Source organism: Haliotis cracherodii, unplaced genomic scaffold (assembly GCF_022045235.1).
Source record: "Haliotis cracherodii isolate W230 unplaced genomic scaffold, xgHalCrac1.p SCAF_11, whole genome shotgun sequence".
NCBI classification, from domain to species: Eukaryota; Metazoa; Mollusca; class Gastropoda; order Lepetellida; family Haliotidae; genus Haliotis; species Haliotis cracherodii.
In genome coordinates, this window is record NW_027266266.1 from 23,799,541 (window position 1) to 23,821,331 (window position 21,791).

At 41.1% G+C, this 21,791-nt stretch overlaps 1 protein-coding gene across 2 annotated transcripts in view; it reads left to right on the forward strand.

The window, feature by feature from the left end:
- Nucleotides 1-21,791, forward strand: part of LOC139456346 (G protein-coupled receptor kinase 3-like) — a 135,483-nt gene that overhangs the window by 85,477 nt on the left and 28,215 nt on the right. For both annotated transcript variants that reach the window (XM_071237991.1, XM_071237992.1), the window contains exons 5-9: nt 6,786-6,872; nt 13,750-13,811; nt 15,339-15,390; nt 16,062-16,153; nt 17,028-17,127. In XM_071237991.1, coding sequence (XP_071094092.1) covers nt 6,786-6,872; nt 13,750-13,811; nt 15,339-15,390; nt 16,062-16,153; nt 17,028-17,127 — 393 coding nt within the window. The remainder of the gene's footprint in view (nt 1-6,785; nt 6,873-13,749; nt 13,812-15,338; nt 15,391-16,061; nt 16,154-17,027; nt 17,128-21,791) is intronic.

The following is a 21,791-nucleotide window of genomic DNA, read 5'->3' on the forward strand; positions in this document are numbered from 1 at the left end:
GGACATGCTGACCAAGAGTGCTCAGCAAGGAGACAAGATTAAGGGCGAAGTATTTGGTTGATGGTGAACCCAATCTTCTGGGGTGTTGACTGGTGGTTCTGAGAAGACAATATGATTACTTCTTGCTCTCAGACAATCTGATTACGTCTTGCTCATCAGGCCTGAAAAAGCATGACAAACAGCAGGCTTAGTGGCAGGAAAGCTGTTACCATGTTCTAGGTTAGACTTACAGGACATGAAACTTTGATTATCCAAGTTCTTGCTGTGCTTAGATTGAATTTCTAGTTTGGGTAGCAGCAAGGTAGTTGTTTACCATTCCCTCACACTTATAGAAGTCTGAATGTCCTGTTGCTGTAACTTGGTATGCTGAAGTTGGCCCCAGGAAGATATTCTGTTACCTTCTTGCTCGGAGCAGTGGGTGCTCTAACAGCCTTTTCTGTGAGGTATACATTCAGAGATCCTATCAGGATGTGGGTGTTTGCAGTATTTACTTAACTGTCACACTTGTAACTTGCATTCCCTGGCGTGGGCTTACACGTGTCATAGGGCTGTGGTACAGCTTTTATTTGTAAGGGAATGGACATGGTCAGTGACAGTCTATTGGTGAGCAGTGATGTTTCATTGTTTGTGACATCAATGCCAAACACTATTGAAACACAAAATGTCCAGAAACAACATTAGTGCTGATTGGTGTGCTAATTTCACTATCCTTCTGAGTCTTTGTCTTAATCCAAATGGAAATCTAACTGTGCAGCATTGCATATTTTGCCTGTCAGGATGTGCCGTTCATTGGTTCGTCCAGGTTCACCCTTGTGATCCCAACGGTCTGTCTGTTGGCACAATGTCTATGCTTGTGGTCTGTCCAAAGTGGTAACCTCCTGTGACTTCCATCACTCAGGCTTTCCTGCAGCATAAATGTATAGTATTGTGAAACTGAAAGACTGTTCCAAGTCGATCTAGCCCCAAGTCACTATCACAATCCATATTTGTTCAAAGACATTTTTTTACCATGCACCTCTGAGATGAACTTGATTGTGTTGACAAAATCTTGTCATTGGCACTGTTGGGTCGTTGCTGGGACAGGTGTGACATAAAAATAGTTCAGGTACCTCACTGTATGTATCCTGGATAGGCAATATATGTATGGTGCTGCTGTTTTTATTATACCTAATATCCTGACTTTAGCGCAATTAATATTGCCACACTAGGGTATATTTGTGTATACAGGAAGGTAGCTGGGGTATATTTGTGTATACAGGAAGGTACCTTGGTTATGTTTGTGTATACAGGAAGATATAGGGGATATATATGTGTATGCTAAAAGGTATATGGGCTATATTTGTGTATACAGGAAGGTATCTGGTGTATATTTGTGTATACAGGAAGGTATCTGGGGTATATTTGTGTGTACAGGAAGGTATCTGGGGTATATTTGTGTATACAGGAAGGAGCCTTGGTTATATTTGTTTATACAGGAAGGTTTATGGGCTATATTTGTGTATACAGGAAGGTATCTGGGGTATATTTGTGTATACAGGAATGTATATGGGATATATTTGTGTATACAGGAAGGTATCTGGGGTATATTTGTGTATGCAGGAAGGTATCGGGGGTATATTTGTGTATACAAGAATGTATATGGGATATATTTGTGTATACAGGAAGGTATCTGGGGTATATTTGTGTATGCAGGAAGGTATCTGGGGTATATTTGTGTATGCAGGAAGGTATCTGGGGTATATTTGTGTATACAGGAAGGTATCTGGGGTATATTTGTGTATACAGGAATGTACCTTGGTTGTATTTGTGTATACAGGAAGGTACCTAGGGTATATTTGTGTATACAGGAAGGTTCCTAGGGTTTATTTGTGTATACAGGAAGGTACCTGGTGTATATTTGTGTATACAGGAAGGTATCTGGGGTATATTTGTGTATACAGGAATGTACCTTGGTTGTATTTGTGTATACAGGAAGGTACCTAGGGTATATTTGTGTATACAGGAAGGTACCTGGTGTATATTTGTGTATACAGGAAGGTTCCTAGGGCATGTTTGTTTATACTGGAAGGTACATGAGATATATTTTGTATGTCAACAATGGTGTCAATGGCTGTATTCCTTGAGTAATAATCTCATCTGACCAGTCCCCATTGTCTTCCCCAGGGAAGGAATTCCGACTATTTTCATGATATACTTATCCCATGACAAACTCAACAAGCACTTCAGGTTCACCTACCCTGACGACTGGAGGAGGCTTGTGCCCGAGTCTGTGTGTGTCTGAACTTTCTGTAGCATCCATGAAGCTGTTTTAAAATGTGCTGTCAAGTTATTTGATCTATCTGCTGTGTGATCTGACAGTGTACAGATAGCAGAAAAAGTCATTACTCACTGCTGCCCACGTTCTTTGTTGTTGGCAGAGGCAGGAGGCACTGGGTATTTAGGTCCACAGGTATAGTTCTGGTTAAGGAATGATTGAATGAAAAAGAAGTTAATGTTTGGAGAATCAAATTAGAATGTACACACCCCTGCCTTTCTTTGACCTAGCACGACCACCTCTGTGGTATGGTGGATAGATCCGCGCAGTCATACCAAAAGATATTCAAAGATGGTACTTCTCGTTACCCTGCCTAGTAATGGGAATTTGGGGAATAAAACAAGGACTGGTCGGCTCGGAGTCAGGTTATTGTGTCAGAGTAGGGTATCCATGTTAAACTGCCTGTGTGCATGCATGTAGCCGTGTAAGTGCTATGATCTTGACCGCGATGTTATACCCCATTTTATGCCACCTTGCAGGTTTCTCCGGTGTTGATGCTAGCAGAGCCATGATCTGCATGTATCTTCTATGCTTTGCCATGGACTTTATTTTGTTGAGACACCTGTACTTCGAATCAGATTAGTGTAGGACTCTACACTGTTGAGGTAGTACTTCAAGATCATTTTTTAGAGCCCAATATTGCGATCCATACAGGCGACAGAACCTGCAGAGTTATTACATGCCAAGTGTATTGCATATTTTCTGTGCAATTTACAGGAAACACTCTGACTTCTGAGGTTCTTTACCCATATCCCATCGGACTCCAGGTGGCGCTTAGAAGATTCGCCACCCCTGGATCCGACCAGTGTAAACATGTGACCTGGAACACGCAGAATGATAAGTCCATTGTATGGGGTCCCTTGAGTACCTTCCCTCAACAAAACTTTGTGCAAGGGTAACCATGTAAATCGGGATAAACTTCATTCAGTGAGATAAGAATTTAAAATTTATAACCCTAGCTGATGCAAATGTCTGTCTGGAGCACCATAAGACCTTATCATTGACAAATCATGTTCTTTACAAAACTAATGCAAGCATTAGAAAGAGAAAAAAATTCCAGTGCATAATCGAATTTCAGACATTCTGTGAGCATACCAATACCCGAGAGTACTATATGCATCTTCAGAATAATAAGTTCTTGTATCCACGACAAACCCCTTCAGAATGTTTTGTAAGCAGTATGAATATCAGGCCGTCTTTTGGAATAATCTGAACGTAGTCAATATTGTGTTGTATGTAATTCCAATCGCGTTAATCAAGCTACAGCCGTATTGACGCAGCTGGCTACAAGAGCGTCTGAGATGAGCCACCCAGTTGAAGCGCCCCCTATATGCATCACTTCCCCACCTTCGGATCAATCCCGGAGAGTTAATTGTATCGATCGCTTCAATTGTGGTCCTTCAGCATCTAATGGACACATTTTGTACTTCGTTTACCCTCCAAAATTGGTTGCGATGGTTTAGGATTATATGGTTTGAGTATGTTGGCTACGGTACATGATCATATGTGTACTTTCAGCTATTTACATCACTTTGTGAGAAGCTTACGCCCACGATGTGTAGATGAATGGTGAAGAAATTTGGATGTACAGAATTTCTTTCAATTTTTGTCACTCAATTTGCATCTCTTATCTTCCACGGTGACAGGTTACTTCGATCACTGAGCAGCGGTAACGACAGATGTGGTGCAAAGTGGCAAATTTGGAAATTCTGAAATATGTTAGATATTTCAACCGCAGTGCGTGTCTTATGCACAAAATTCAGCTCTGACACTATAGAAAATCATCTGCAGTTTCAAAAGGCATTTTGGCTGTTTTATGTTTTGATTGCATTCATAGGAGAATATCCGTGTTGTTTCATTCCTTCCAATGACATTGGCATGCTTCATAATTGAATGAGAAGGAAGGAGACACTGTGTACTCACAATCAGTTATGCTGCCGACACTTATGGTGGGCAAGGCTTGCAGAAAGCCCAAGTATATTAAGTCAGTGGGGATTGTGTTTCAATTATTCATAGGGGGCACTGGTGGCCCAGTCGTCTAAGGCACCACAATTCGCTGTGCAGAAACCTATGATTGTGGGTTTGAATCCCGGTTCGCCCCGATTATGTTTCTAGGTTTGTCAGTACCATACCCGTATTCGTAGGTTTCACCGAAGTTGTAAACGTCTGAGACCTGCATCACTTCAGGCTTTCCTTCCACATTAAGCTGACACGCCATGATATAACTGGAATACTGTTAAAAGCCGTGTTAAACCCAACTCACTCACTCACTTATACTCATCTATTTCTGGCTGACTATCACTTTACATGATCAGTGATTAAGAAAAAATGTTAAACTGTTTATGACCTTTGTCCCGGAAGCTTATAAAAGTCTGAAAAAAAATAAATTCATTATTTAATGTTAAGTTAAAGGTGCTCAATCTGTTGCTAGTTGGACTATGGTCTTTTGAATGTGTGTTGGCTGAGTTTGTTTGTTCTCATTGTGATTTGATATTATTGTCAGGTTTTCTGGTATTTTTGTGTGTCAGATTTAGACTTGAATGTGAAGATCCATAAAGTGGGTTGTTACAGCTCCCCTAAGGAGTATGTAAGAATTCACTTTAACATTGATGGAGGTGTAAATGTAGAAACTGGCGTGAACACTGCGTAAATCCGTAGCTGCTTCTATTTATGTTTATACCTCTATCAATACCTCTATCAATGCAAACAATATGTTGAAGTGAATTCCTATGAATAAATTAGTTAACAAAAACTTTACAGACTGCTTTTTTAAATCATAACACACAAAAACTTGTAGACAACGTTACAAATTCAGTGACATTGTTTCTGTGAAATGATCAATGCAAGCCCTGCACACTCTATTGTCAGCCAATCAGAAAACTGAAGTACACTATTGGCAATGGCCTGCTTCTTTCTAGGTTTAACGAATCATATACAAAAGATGTTGCTTGGTAAGCCAATCATATCCAATTTATTAATGTATTAAAGTGGGATCCCACTCACTCACTGACTGGACTTTCATGACATGTCTTGTGTGTAGTCTGGGATTTGGGCAATCTTATCTAAATCAGATCCTTCACTTTGATGTGATACCTACGTAAAGATCTGTGGACACTCAACTTTGACAATCTAATCAAAATGAAGGATGCAAGGGTTCATGGGCCAATCTGATGTCAGTTTTCTAAAACAGTTTGGCTTTATTTCTATGCAACCTCTATTCTGACATTTCTATCTCAGCAAAAAACTTGAGGCCTGCCGATGAACAAATATGACCCCAATGGTACACCCTCTTCAGTGTAGATGCCAAGGATATAGGATATATAATAGCCACAACACTTCAATAGCATGGTCTTATTTTCTTGAATTTGGAACTCACCTATTATAGCTTTTTGTTTTGAGATATGGAGATTAGATAAGGTGTGAATGCATCACCCACTCATACTGAATTTGAGAAGCCATGATGCTGATTGGCCAATTAGAAACTTCACCTGATGCTGGCTCTGATGGAGATATCCTCAGATCTTCACACACACAGGTGTAAAAGGTTCTAATGAGATTAGTTTGGGGGTATAGGGTTTTAGCTTATGTTCAGCTGGTCAGTGTTGAGTTTACTTTAGCAACAAGGCTGTCAAGGCCAAATATCACAGAAAATGTATTTTCTTTATTCCCCACATGTTTAAAAAAAGATGAATGTTTTAATCTACTCTGTGCAATCCTTCAGCTTTGAATCTGCAAGTAGGCTTAATGTTGATAAATTTCTAAGTTTTAAGAACTTTGTGTTAACATGGAAACTTAATGATTTGTGACTTGAATAATGATTCATTTCTGGTGTTAGGTTTTAAGTTCAAGGATTACAGACTCATTTAGGAGCATTTGTAAGACAGAGAGGGAAAACATATGGCTTTGTCAACACTGCCTCAAGGTCCTGAAGTTTACTGGAAATATCTATCATGAATTCTGTCATCAGGATCTTAACACAACACTGTCTCAGTAACAGCTATGACCCTCGAACACAGTTATCAGAATGAAACATTCATGTGTTTTTCATTTATCACATATGATAGAGGAGCATGTATCACATGTGAAAAAGTGTTTGCATGTCATGCTGAAGACCTGGGTTCGATTCCCCACATGGTACAATGCGTGAAGCCCATTTCTGGTGTCCCCTGTTGTGATATTGTTAGAATATTGCTAAAAGCGTTGTAAAACCATACTCACTAACTCACTCACTCACTCACTCACTCACATACATATGATAGCTTCTATCATTCTCTGGGTATGAGTTTGAATCCAAGCTTTGCAATGACTATGATCTGTGGTCTGTCTGGACAATTGGATTGCTTGTTTGTTGTGTTAACGTGGTAAATGTCTACCTCATCAAACTGACTCGCAGGTTGGAGATAGGTAAGTTTCTGGTTGTGCTTGTATTTGCCCAAATCATTGGTATTTAACATGTTGTTGCTTCTTTCAGACATATTCCAAGGAAGCTGTTGAACATGTTCAGGAAATGCTCACACAAGCCCAAAAAACAAGGACATTAGCGTCAAATATTTTTGAGGTAAGATAACTATTGTTGTTGACACACATTATGACATTTCAGGCACCTCCATAGCTTTCAGCCCCCCCCCCCATGATTCTGACTTGCACCCTAGCACTGAGTTTCATATATGATTGAATCAGTTGCAAGAGATGTATTGTGATCTTCTTTTAGCTTGTGTCAAAGTGGTCACCACTTTGACTTGATTTCAACAATGCCAATTTTAGCCCAAATGTATCACCCTTGTTCATTCATCATCTCAGATTCTCAATCCAACCCTTTATTTATCCATCAATGCATCCCCATCCATCCATACAGCCCCGTCCATCCATACAGCCCCGTCCATCCATACAGCCCCGTCCTTCTCATCCATCAGCACACATCCATCAACACACCTCATCCATCAATATACCCTCATCAGGTTCATCCATCAATGCACCCCCATCCATCTCATCCATCTCATCAATCCCATCCATCCATCCCAGAGGAATGGATAGTAGAACAGGTTCCCAGTGCCTGTGTAAGAACCATCCAATTGTTTGGATATATTTATCAATAGTGTGTGGGGTGGGGAAGGGTACTTGATTTGTTCAAAAGTTTTATGTATTTTAAATTATGTACTTGATCGGAAGGTCAGACATATGACATGACACATAATAGTTACCGTGACCATCCTACTTCCGCAATTTGGATAGCGCTATCAGGGAAAAGAAGATATGATTGATTGACCTGGTTGTTACAGATAATCATGCCCCTGTACTACAACCGAAACAGATTCCTTCTCGACAGGATAGATATTAAGAAAGTGCTCATTTCACAGTATGACCCATCATAATTAAGCCGTATATGGTAATCAATGGGAAATTTATCTCCTGATGCAGGCATGTGATTCTCATTTGCAGACACAAGTTCAATATTGTTACAACATTCTTAGATACCAATTTTCTTCACCAAACAGTCTGTGATTGTGAATCTGACCAAATGACCCAATCTTCTTGCTTGTGTGCTCTTAAGGGTGAAAATTAGCCATTACCGATCCACTATGCAGAGTCTTGCCTACACAAATCTGTCTTGGACATATTAAATACAAGTCCCTGTCTCAGACTGAGTCCCTTGGGGCCAGCGCAACCTCCAAACAAGGACTGAAAATGAGAGTTTGTGATGTATTGTGGAGCTTGGTTGTGGCAGACACCAGTGGTTGAGTAGAACTGCAGTAGAAGGTGGAGGGACGTGTTTATTATTGATGGGCTGAGAACATCCCCGTCTTGTCCCTGGCACAGGATACCAGCTCCATCTACTTGGAAATACATTGTATGTTTATCTTGATAAATGATAATGAAAGATTTTCTACTTTGTCACGAGTAAGAGATCTCCTGATAGTCAGGCAACAGGGGCTTTTAGACAGGACTGACTGACTAACCCAGTGATTTATCTGAATTGTCATCATTGTCTGTTGTCCGTCCATTTGTCTCGTGTCTGTTAGGGAGAACAGAAAGCCAGTGTTTTGTGTTCGTATGTCAGTTGGGCTAGTAGCCAAGATACCAAACGCCAGACAACAAATTTTCATCATCCATGAGCTTTTTTCTACACAATTCAATCACATTTATGAATCATGAATCACAATCATGAATTATGTATTCTGTGACTATGATCATTGAAATCCTGAGTTTTACGTTCAATTTCTTTCCTGTCAGAAAGTAATTTTGCCATCGCTCAAATGCTGCAATTACATTTAAGGGTACAGTGATCTCACAGAAACATCATGTTGATGGCTATGGTTTAAAAGGGCTACGTTGATACTTCCGTGCAAACCTTCAAGTTCTGATTGTTTCTAGGAGGACACTTGTTATAAACGTCGTGAAGATGTGAGCCAGGTAAAAAGTGCAAGAAGCCAAGCTAGGTTCATGATTATAATTATCCCCCACCATGAAGTGGGGATATAGGAACGGAGTTCGATATAGGAATGAAGTTCATCGGTCCGTCTGTCTGTCAGTTAGTCTGTCCATCCTTCTGTGTTTTGACCCTTGAACATCCGCGGTAGAATAGGTCTTCAGCAACCCATGCTTGCTCCATATAGGAATGAAGTTCGTCAGTCCATCGGTCCGTCTGTCCATCAGTTGGTCTGTCGATCCTTCTGTGTTTTGACCTGTGAAGATCCAGGGTAGAATAGGTCTTCAGAACCCATTCTTGCTGTAAAAGGCGACTATGCGGTGTTAAACAACAAACAGACAACAGACGAGATGAGCAGCTAGTCAATCAGTGGCTGATGGCTCCATCTCCAACTCTGTTCGTGGACGAAACTGAACACCCCACTCCACTGTCCTTCACTTTGTCATTGTCTTGATGGAGGTGGGTTCCTGGTAGGGGTTGCTGGCAGCACACAACCCAGATGTTCAGATGTCCAAATGCACTGCGTGGCCTGATATGTGATATTTACAGATATCCCCACGATGATGTTCAAGAGGAGAAATGACACTCTCTGTTCTGTAATTGCTGTCATGTCCAAGGACAGATGTAGCTATTATAAACATGACTGAGAAGACCTTCAAGAAGAGAAATGACACACTCTGTTCTGTAAAGGCAGTTGTGTCCAAGGACAGATGCAACTGGCAAGAGTGTAATCTGTTCTGGGTTTGAAAGTTTGTATCATCAGTGTCCAAGTAAGCAGTGAAACCAGTGGGGAGGAATTTTGGGCAGAGTAGGTCCCCTGGAGTAGCCTGTCTTTGTTATAATGGCCAATTTCATTGAGGGTCTGGTCTGACCTGGGTGTTATCATTCCATGACACAGAGTGGGTCATTGTTCAGTGGTTGTACTGATCCAGTCTCAGTTATTTACAGGGGGTCATATTAATGGGATATTGCTCACAGCGGAATAAATCAAAATTCATTTTACTCATTGGTATACATCAGGTTCCTGATGTCTGTGAGGGCAGTGAGGTAGCCTTATCCAGTTCCTGATGTCTGTGAGGGAAGAGGGTCAGCCTGATCCAGCTCCTGATGTCTGTGAGGGCAGTGGGGTAGCCCTATCCAGTTCCTGATGCCTGTGAGGGCAGTGGGGTAGCCCTATCCAGTTCCTGATGTCTGTAAGGGCAGTGAGGTAGCCTCATCAGTTACCGATGTCTGTGAGGGCAGTGGGGTAGCCGTATCCAGTTCCTGATGTCTGTGAGGGCAGTGAGGTAGCCTCATCAGTTACCGATGTCTGTGAGGGCAGTGGGGTAGCCCTATCCAGTTCCTGATGTCTGTGAGGGCAGTGGGGTAGCCTTATCCAGTTCCTGATGCCTGTGAGGGCAGTGGGGTAGCCTTATCCAGCTCCTGATGCCTGTGAGGGCAGGGGGGTAGCCTCATCAGTTACCGATGTCTGTGAGGGCAGGGGGGTAGCCTCATCAGTTACCGATGTCTGTGAGGGCAGGGGGGTAGCCTCATCAGTTACCGATGTCTGTGAGGGCAGGGGGGTAGCCTTATCCAGCTCCTGATGTCTGTGAGGGCAGGGGGGTAGCCTCATCAGTTACCGATGTCTGTGAGGGCAGGGGGGTAGCCTCATCAGTTACCGATGTCTGTGAGGGCAGGGGGGTAGCCTTATCCAGTTCCTGATGTCTGTGAGGGCAGGGGGGTAGCCTCATCAGTTACCGATGTCTGTAAGGGCAGGGGGGTAGCCTTATCCAGCTCCTGATGTGTGTAAGGGCAGGGGGGTAGCCTCATCCAGTTCCTGATGTCTGTGAGGGCAGGGGGGTAGCCTTATCCAGCTCCTGATGTGTGTAAGGGCAGGGGGTAGCCTTATCCAGCTCCTGATGTCTGTGAGGGCAGGGGGGTAGCCTCATCCAGTTCCTGATGTCTGTGAGGGCAGTTGGCTAGTCTCATCAGTTACCGATGTCTGTGAGGGCAGTGGGGTAGCCCTATCCAGTTCCTGATGTTTGTGAGGGCAGGGGGGTAGCCTCATCCAGTTCCTGATGTCTGTGAGGGCAGTTGGCTAGTCTCATCAGTTACCGATGTCTGTAAGGGCAGTGGGGTAGCCCTATCCAGTTCCTGATGTCTGTGAGGGCAGTGGGGTAGCCCTATCCAGTTCCTGATGTCTGTGAGGGCAGTGAGGTAGCCTCATCAGTTACCGATGTCTGAGGCAGGGGGGTAGCCTCATCAGTTACCGATGTCTGTGAGGGCAGGGGGGTAGCCTTATCCAGTTCCTGATGCCTGTGAGGGCAGTGGGGTAGCCTTATCAGTTACCGATGTCTGTGAGGGCAGGGGGGTAGCCTCATCAGTTACCGATGTCTGTAAGGGCAGGGGGGTAGCCTCATCAGTTACCGATGTCTGTGAGGGCAGGGGGGTAGCCTCATCAGTTACCGATGTCTGTGAGGGCAGGGGGGTAGCCTCATCAGTTACCGATGTCTGTGAGGGCAGGGGGGTAGCCTCATCAGTTACCGATGTCTGTGAGGGCAGGGGGGTAGCCTCATCAGTTACCGATGTCTGTGAGGGCAGGGGGGTAGCCTTATCCAGCTCCTGATGTCTGTGAGGGCAGTGGGGTAGCCTCATCAGTTACCGATGTCTGTGAGGGCAGGGGGGTAGCCTCATCAGTTACCGATGTCTGTGAGGGCAGGGGGGTAGCCTTATCCAGTTCCTGATGTCTGTGAGGGCAGGGGGGTAGCCTCATCAGTTACAGATGTCTGTAAGGGCAGTGGGGTAGCCTTATCCAGTTCCTGATGTCTGTGAGGGCAGGGGGGTAGCCTCATCAGTTACCGATGTCTGTAAGGGCAGGGGGGTAGCCTCATCAGTTACCGATGTCTGTAAGGGCAGGGGGGTAGCCTTATCCAGCTCCTGATGTCTGTAAGGGCAGGGGGGTAGCCTTATCCAGCTCCTGGTGTCTGTAAGGGCAGGGGGGTAGCCTCATCCAGTTCCTGATGTCTGTGAGGGCAGTTGGCTAGTCTCATCAGTTACCGATGTCTGTGAGGGCAGTGGGGTAGCCTTATCCAGTTCCTGATGTCTGTGAGGGCAGGGGGGTAGCCTCATCCAGTTCCTGATGTCTGTGAGGGCAGTGGGTTAGCCTCATTGTTAAATTATAAGTTTGCTTATCACAACAGAGACTTCTTTTGAATCCTGTTCGTGGTGTCCAAGATATAGCTGGAATACTGCTGAAAGTTGCATAAAACCTCTCTCGCTCACTAACTCATTCAGTCACTCACTCCCTCCCTCGCTGTCTACCTCACTCACTTACCCACTCACCCACTAATGTCTGAATGGATCCTGTTGGTTTGTCAAGAAAACAAAGTCTAAATTTGTAAAGACCATTGTTTTCAGCCATTTGTGACCATAACAGAATCACATTAGATTACAAGGTCACTCATCCACTCATTCACCCAAGTATTTGAAAAATCGCTGCAGACAATATGACACCCTTGCTTTAACACATTTGCAGTCGGGAGAAAACATCAAGGAAAGTGTTTTTAGATATGTGTCTGTATGATGACCTTTGTAAATAACAATGTGATCATTAAGGTGTCAGTAACTGCTAATGGATTGGCTTTATCAATGCTGGATTTGTCCTGTCAACCATCAGGTCAGGGACGTGGCCATGTCACGCTCACTGCAAGGGCTGGCTGCCATAGTGCAAGAGATGATAGGAGCTAGTTGAGGAGAAATCTATACCCTCACTAGACACCGCTATGTCCGCTTCTGATTATAACAAAAAGCTGATCGAAGAATACGCAAGCTTCTATTAAAGATGAGATAAAATAAGATAATATGTTACCCCGGTAAGTTTGTTGGGGATCTATAAGTCTCAGATTCTGAGATTTTTGTTTTGGATGTTAATGTCCAATATAGATGTACATGTTCTGTTGAAAGAACCAGTATTAATGTTCAAGACATCAAATAATCTTGATGATTATGAGTATAGTAGGCCATTCAGTGTAATGGTCTATCAGATTATGCTGCTTCTGTTAGGAGGCCAAGAATAAATTGATTTACAACCCCAGTATCATGATACATTACATGACAAGTTCTAAACATGTGAATAATAACAGAAACTGTCCAACAATCAGCTGACGCAGATTCTGGAGTATTGTCTGGTTGGCTTTAAATGGCGTAGCATTCACAGTGCTCTCTTGCCTTCAGTGACTCAGCCCCACAATATCCCATCATCGATATCTGAAATTTAGAAACAAATTATTCAGGGTTGTGACTCAACTGCAAAAAGAAAGAAAAGCGACTTATGAAATAAAAGCAGTGTATCGGGATACAAATCGTGTCGCACCCGTAGTATCAGGACATGTATCATATCACGGCCCCATCATGTCAATACACCTGAAGATTCTGATATTTCCCGAGTATTTGGAAGTACATTACTTCTCAAGTGAAATCAGGATTTGGGAACAAGGGGACTCTTAATGCTCAGTTGTATTTACCCTTATAAGAAAGATTTTAGCCGAGGAACTCTTTGACAGCTGTTTAGATTTGTTAAGGATAAAGTTTATCCCTCATTTATGAAAGGGATCAGTTGTTTTGACAAATGTTAGACAACTGTTTGCCAACAAATCTTCAACAAGGTCATCCAACTATATTTATTAGAGAAACAAATTGTTTGATAACTGTTGGACATCTACCAACAGATCCTACTGAGTTTGTGGTATCAGTTAAGGCACAAATAGGAGTTTGATTATTGCTATTGCGGAATTTGATGTTTCAGAAATTGCTGTTTCTGATTGGTTTTATACAAATGTATTTTTTTTATATTGTGTCAGAATGTTTTGTGGATTCTGACGGAAAGTATCCTTTTCAATGTTTGTATGTTCGAAAGTTGTTAGCATCTTTAATATGTTGCTCCAAAACCATACATTGTTTCATGTTGTTATATAATAATGAATGTATACTAACTGTACATATATATATATATATTTTTCTTTTCTTTCAGCCATACATAGATGAAATATGTAATTCATTACGGGGTCATATATTTCAAAATTTTTTAGAGAGGTAAGTTGAATCTGTCTTTCATCTTTCATTTGGTTAGTATTTGTCTGAAAAAATTCTCTTAATTTTCTGTCCGAGTCATGTTCAAGTGTGGACTCTAGGTTAGAAGACACACATGTTGAGCCATAGCTACCTGTGCTTGTTGTAAGAGACGACTTCATGGATCAGGAAGCATACTCAGTGGCTTAGCTAATTGCATTTCATCATACCCAAAAGGGACATTGCTCATAATGTCAATCACTGGTTTATCTGGTCTAAGCTTGGTTATTTACAGATGGGAGAGGTCGGGTAGCCTAGTGGTTAAAGCGTTCGCTCATCACGCCGAAGACCTGGGTTCGATTCCCAAGATGGGTACAATGTGTGAAGCCTATTTCTGGTGTCCCCCGCCGTGATAATCGCTGGAATATTGCAAAAAGTGGCGTAAAACCATACTCACTCACTCACTCACTCTTGACCGATGGCTGTCATATAGCTGGAATATTGAGTGTGACATTAACAAAAACAATTCCAACATCATGTAGATCAGTCTGCACAACATGCCTATTGTTTATACAATGACAGGTGGGTGGTGGGTTACAAACTTTAAAACCAAATGTGTGAAGACTGTTTCTGGTGTCCTGCTGTGATACTGCAAAAATATGGTATAAATGGTGTAAATTCCAATAACTCATTCACTCATCCCATTGTTTGGTAACTCCACACATGTTTTGATATAACTTTTATGATATAATTTTTGTTTGCCATATAGTAGAAAACATCCAGTGTTGAAGCATGTGATTGTTCCATTAATTTCATGCATTGTCCCTGAAATGTCTGCTTCATGACATTAACTGAGATAGTATGTGATATTTTTTTTTGAAGGTACTTATTTTCTAAGGGCGACTATGCTTATCATGAGTTTCGCTGACTTGGTTGATACATGTCAATTGCCTATTGCGTAGATAGATGTTGAAGATGTCAATCACTAGATTGTCTATTTCTGACTCGATTATTTACAGACCGCTGTCATATAGCTGGAATACTTCTAAGTGGGGTCTGATAGCCTAGTGGTTAAAGCGTTCAATCCTCACGCCTAAGACCCATTTTTGATTCCCGAAATGGGAAGACTGTCCCCCGCCGTGATATTGCTGGAATATTCCTAAAAGGCGTAAAACCATACTCATTCACTCAATAAACAAACTATTTTGTAAACATTGTTTTGGTAATATTTCCCCTTTCCAAATGTTTTAGACAGTCAAGGACTGGGTTGGCACTTAAAAAATGAACAATTGCAATCTTAATTGGAAGTCTTTTAAAATTTTCTGTGAGAAGCAGGCCCCTGCCAAGCTCGGAGGAGAACACTTGAATGTATGAAGCCTGAATCTGTTTTCATTTAGAGCAACATGTGCATGTGGTTCTCTCAAGAGGAAGAACTGGTACACCTTCCACTAAAATCTGTCCATAAAGATTCATCCTCCAGTCCAGCCTCTCACACAGCAGCGAATAGTCATTTATCATGTCTTAAGCATTGTGTCTGTTTTTGTTTTTCAGTGAAAAATACACAAGGTTTTGCCAGTGGAAAAATTTAGAATTAAATATTAATGTGAGTATTTTTATTTTTGAATGAAGTAACTATTGGTTTTGAGGGATTTTGTTCATTTCCATGAACTATTACTATTAACTATTGTTAAATAACTGTAGTAATATGGAAGAATTGTGTGTTCTTCTACATCTTTTAAGAAATATACTTTCTAAGTGGTTGCAATTTTCTTGCTCTTTACTGTTTACTTGTGAGAAAGTACATTTTTCATTTCATATCTTGAACATCATCACAAGATCTTTTAGTCCAAGGAACCAAAGGGTTACGAGCTCAGGCAGTAGTAGCAAGTTTGATTCAAATTGTAAAGAAGCAACTTTGACTTCTAACCCAAATTTCACTTACAAGTTAATAAGAACCTTATTAAATGTTTCATTTTCACTCTATGCACAAATTGAATGTCTTGACTGAGTATGGCCTCCTTTTAAGAAGGCTGTGCAGAGTCTCTTGGGCAATGCAGAAACCTGTGATTGTGGGTTCGAATCCCGGTTCATCACGATTATGTTTCTGAGTTTGTCAGCACCATCCCATGGCTTTCCTCCCACATCAAGCTGACAGGCCGTGATATAACTGGGATACTGTTAAAAGTAACTTTAAACCAAACTCTCTGGCTCGGCCATACCTGCTCAATTACTATTGCATTCATTAGTGGCTATGATGTGGTTGTTTTTTTCCAGTTAACAATGAATGACTTCAGTGTACATAGGATAATCGGCAGAGGGGGATTTGGCGAGGTTTACGGGTGCAGAAAAGCAGATACAGGCAAAATGTAAGTCATGGCGGACATCACTTGAGCTGATTCATGGTTGAAACAATCCATTATTAATGGCTGTTCAGTGGAGGAGAGCTATATTTAGGAGAACGAGAAGGTCCGCCAGGTGCCACGGCAATCTGAAGCTCTACACGAGGTGGCGCACTTGCCATGCATCATGTAAATGTCATGTGACATCCTGTGATTTGAAATAAAATGCAACATTAACCCTATACTGTAATTGTTGACAGATCCTAAGCCTCAGTCAGTGTTAACTCGTGTGTTCTATGTGAAATTATGCAGTGTTAACCCCTATGCCCTGTTAGAAATATGCAACATTAACCCCCATGTCCTTTGTTTAAAGGTATGCTGTGTTAACACTTATGTCCTATGTTAAAGGTATGCTGTGTTAACACTTATGTCCTATGTTAAAGGTATGCTGTGTTACCCTTTATGTCCTATGTTAAAGGTATGCTGTGTTACCCTTTATGTCCTATGTTAAAGGTATGCTGTGTTAACCCTTATGTCCTATGTTAAAGGTATGCTGTGTTAACACTTATGTCCTATGTTAAAGGTATGCTGTGTTAACCTTTATGTCCTATGTTAAAGGTATGCTGTGTTAACACTTATGTCCTATGTTAAAGGTATGCTGTGTTAACCCTTATGTCCTATGTTAAAGGTATGCTGTGTTAACACTTATGTCCTATGTTAAAGGTATGCTGTGTTAACACTTATGTCCTATATTAAAGGTATGCTGTGTTAACACTTATGTCCTATGTTAAAGGTATGCTGTGTTAACACTTATGTCCTATGTTAAAGGTATGCTGTGTTAGTATTCAATGTCCTGTCCTATGTAAAATGCATTGTTAACCCTTCATGTCCCATGTTGCAGGTATGCAATGAAATGCCTGGACAAGAAGAGAATTAAAATGAAGGGAGGAGAGACATTAGCTCTGAATGAAAGGATAATGTTGTCATTAGTCAGTACAGGGGTGAGTACATTCGTGTTATCTGTGTTATGTATATATCACTCACTCACTCTTTCACTCACTCTTTCACTCAGGGGCACGGGTGGCCCAGTCGTCTAAGGCCCCACAATTCGCTGTGCAGAGTTGCGTCCCTTGGGCACGCCAGAAACCTATGATTGTGGGTTCGAATCCCGGTTCGCCCTGAGTATGTTTCTAGGTTTGTCAGCACCATACCCGTGCCGTGGGTTTCACCCAAGTGGTAAACGTCTGAGACCTGCATCACTTCGGGCTTTCCTCCCACATTAAGCTGACACGCCGCGATATAACTAGAATACTGTTAAAAGCTTTGTCAAACCCAACTCCCACTCACTCACTCACTCACTTAGAAGTTGACGGATGACAATGTAGACACAATTTATGGATAACAACTTCTTTATTTTACTGTAACATAGACGTTAGACGTATAGATCCATGGTACAAGATATATATAGAAGGTGGCTGATTAACAGAAACAAACAATTTATACTGTTAAAAGCAGTGTTAAACCCAACTCACTCACTCACTCACTCACTCACTCACTCACTCACTCACTCTGTCACTCACTCTGTCACACACTCAGCTGGCCATCATACAGCTGGATTAGTGTGTGTGTACTGTGGGTACACTTGTATCAATTTTACAGTAGGGTGCTATCTGATGTGTATGTGGTGTTTGTGGTAGTTGTTCGAAGCGGCATCCTCATATAACATCTTTATGGCAAGTACGGCTGTGGGTCACATAGATTTAGTAGATATTTCTTGTCCAGATAATGATGGGACTTTCACTTAATGATAAATTTCATGACAATTGCTACACCTGGCCTTTGGGGATCTGTTTCCTATGATGATACAGCTGAAGTCCGGGGATGGATTCCCATCATGGGTGAGTGAGTGAATATTGTTTTAATCGCTTTTAGCAATATTCCAGCAATATCATTGCGGTGGCACCAGAATTGGGCTTCACACAATGAACCCATGTGTGGAATCGAACCTGTGTCTTAGGCATGATGAGCGAATGCTTTAATCACTAGGCTGCTCAACCACCCCTCACTTCATGGTATAATGAAGTTATGTTATGTGTCATGTCAGTTCTTGGCATCTCCTGATAATTGCTTTGAGGGCACAAAACCTGAACCACTCACTCATAAACATTTGAAAAACAGAGCAAGTAAATAGGTTTTCTACTGTGACATGCAGGTTACTTCTTTGTTGTAACACAGCTGACTCTTCTTCCAAATTGTCTCGATTATTCTGTTTTTTAGTGTTTCCAGTGGGGGTGTTCACAAAATACAGGACAGATAATTTTGCCATTTTGATTTCAGCCTACTCTCATAAACCAGTGAAGATCTGGGGTAGAATAGGTGTTCAGCAACCCATGCTTGCCGTAAAAGGGGACTATGCTTGTCATAAAAGGCGACTAACGGGATGGGGTGATCAGGCTCGTTGATCTGTTTGATGCATGTCATCGTATCCAAATTGCGTGGATCGAGGCTCATAATGTTATTCACTGGATTGTCTGGTCCAGACTCAATTATGTACAGACTGCTGTCATATAGCTGGAATATTGCTGAGTGCAGCATTAAACAACAAGTAAACAAACAAACTCACTCTCATAATATATGAACTGTTTTTGCCCCACAAAATATGTTGTCAGCATTGTCTTTGTTTTGCTGGCACTGTTCTGAAACCATGTCATGCATGTGAAACAAAGATCAGTAGAATTACTACAGTGGTAGAACCACCACAATGAAAGTAGCGTGGTGACTCATGACAATGCTTCCTTTGTCCGACGTGGTGACTGGTGCTTATGTGTAGGAGGGAATCACTGAATGTTTCTTCAATTTCATTATACAATCTTGGTTTCTGATATAACGGCTATCTGACGGATTGTTTACTTCATGGTGCATGATTATGCTTACAAATAAAGAGTATACAATGTTTGTATCAGACATAGGACAAACAGCCATTGAATTTACCTGACTAAGCCATTTTGTACGACTCAATCTGCAGAATATTCAAGAGAACTGGAACACCACTTTCATACAGCATTGGATGAACTCAAGCTCTAAAATATACAAACTGGAAATAATGTACAAACTTTGACATGACCCTTTAAAGGTCTATAAAACAGTTTCCAATGCAAATAGACATCAGCATACTGCGACACTGTTTGACAACATGCAACACTTAATGCATTGCCACTGATGTATAAACGAATTACTCTGCAGTTAATGGCAGGATATTAAGAACTATGGCTGCGTGGTTTGAAAGCCATGTATTAACAGACAATGCCCAGTGTGAGATGCTATGTTTCACAAATGTTTCTACACACAGTTCCATCTCTTTCTACCGTGTAACTGTATTGTGTAATGATACAGTGTCAATAGTAATGAGAAGCATGAGGCTGGAAGGTGTAGCAACAGCCAGCAAGCCGATCAATAAGTCAGCAGGCTGATGAAATTAGTGATCAGCCTAGTAGCTAGTAGCTAGTAGCTAGTAACCTGTTATGGCCATATCTGTTGGGCCCAGGTATAGGTGTGACACTCATTTGCCACCATGATAGGATATATCTTTATGCTCTATCGCATAGATCGTTGTGGACATCCATATTTTCCCCCAGAAATGACCTATAAAGGTGGGAGGGAAATGAGTCCATTTAAATTTCATGAGTTATCGGACATTTCGCTTTTATTTTATAGTCAGTTCAGTCTCTTGAGGGTGCGTAAGAATGAGAATTAGATGTAAGTGGCGGCCATATTGTTCATGGCACTGTGGGTAGTGTTTGTCCTCCATTTCTGTCAAGGTGACTTTTGAGACAATCTTGGTGTGAAGAGGCGGCTTTCTTTTAGTATTCAATAAGTCAGAAGCATGCTATATATGTCTGCCACGGGGATATTAGGTCTAAAAATAGCTCAGACAGGCACACACTTCCATAGACATACATAAAGTCAAGGGAAAAATAGAAGTAATTCATTAAAAACATGAGATGGATCTCTTGGAGGATATTTTATGTATGGCATAAAGTTGGATATCAAACCCTATTGTGAATCTCTGTATCAAATATGTATCACCCTCGTCTCTCAGAGAATTGAATGTGAGGCATTAATACCACAGGAATGTGTTATATTAAAATATGGTGTGACCATTACACAGCTCATTTTCGCATTCAATAACTCTCCAGGAAATGGTCTTCTTTGGTATTTGTATAAAAAATGATTGTTTCATATTGGCTTTAAACTATTGATGAAATAAACTTTGGGAAAGAATGTTTTGTGGGTGTGTCAGTTATGTAACAAGAAAGTGACCAGACATATCCATATGGTATTGATATGATTTAATGTTCATTTAAACTATTTTCATCACATTTATACTGCCATTGAATTAGGTGACATTAACACTAAACATTGATCCATACACAAGGTACTAAATCTGTAGTCAACCATGATGACAATACTGCTGTCAGTCTGAAGCAGGGGTCTGGAAACCGTCATATGCGCCGGACATGTCCGATTGGGAATCTGAAATGTCCGGTTTAAAATATTGCTTACCGGACATTTAAATTTTCCTGACCGGACATTTTAAAAAGTATTGTCCGGACATTCTTAAATTTTGACCGGACATGATCAACAGTTAGGACTGAGCAGTTTCTGTCTGCAGTTGTAACACAATGAAGATTATCTACACTGACAAGCTTTGTTTGTTTTGATTGCTGTAAATACATCGTACCTACATGATAGTCCAATCAGTCAATCACAGTAATAGGCAATAAACTGAGTTGACACTGATTAATCAAGGATTAATTACTGAGAAACATCTTGTTAATTTGAGTGAAAGGTGTTTACAACTGTACATAAATCCTTGCATCATCGACGTACATCATTATCCTCACAATGCTACGATACGTAACTTCAGACAAGAAGCGAAAGCATGACGACAGCCAGTCGACCGAGGCAGATCAGTCGAGCGGATCTGCCAAACCCTCAAAGTCTGGACGATCATTTTGTAAGTCGTGGCTAACGACTTTCACTTGGTTGACATACAATGAGGATTTGCAGATTTTATTGTTTTCAGTAGCTAGTCGTATTTTGAATCTTGATTGACCGCCATTTTGCTTTCTGTGACGATCGATATCAATTTTTTTTATGGTCCATAATTAAGCACAGATGAAAAAAGTATTCAAATAACTGTTGCTATCAACGATATTTTAGTATATGTGATTATATTATCTGTCTTGTTTTTAAATAATCTTTAGTTAAAAAAACACCTTTTCCTGTGAGGTCACTTGATAACCAAATATGGGATAATAGTCTCGATCCAAATGTTACAACGCGTACACTTGAGCAGACTCATGAATATAACTCATGAATATTAATTAGACCGTTCACTACGTTAACAGATCGTTATTATAACAGAAACAAACGTATGTTTTCCATGTACATCTAAAATGATATTTATTTGTTATTACTTTTCCGGTGAATTAAACAATTTAAATTGAAACAATTCATAATTCATTATATTATGAATAAGTAACAACTTAACGTAATGTGTGTGAAAAGTCGTACTAAAATACGCTATTTGAAGGGGGCGTGGCCTAAATGCAAATGTCCAATTGGAATTTTAAATTTTCCGGACCCCTGGTCTGAAGTGAAC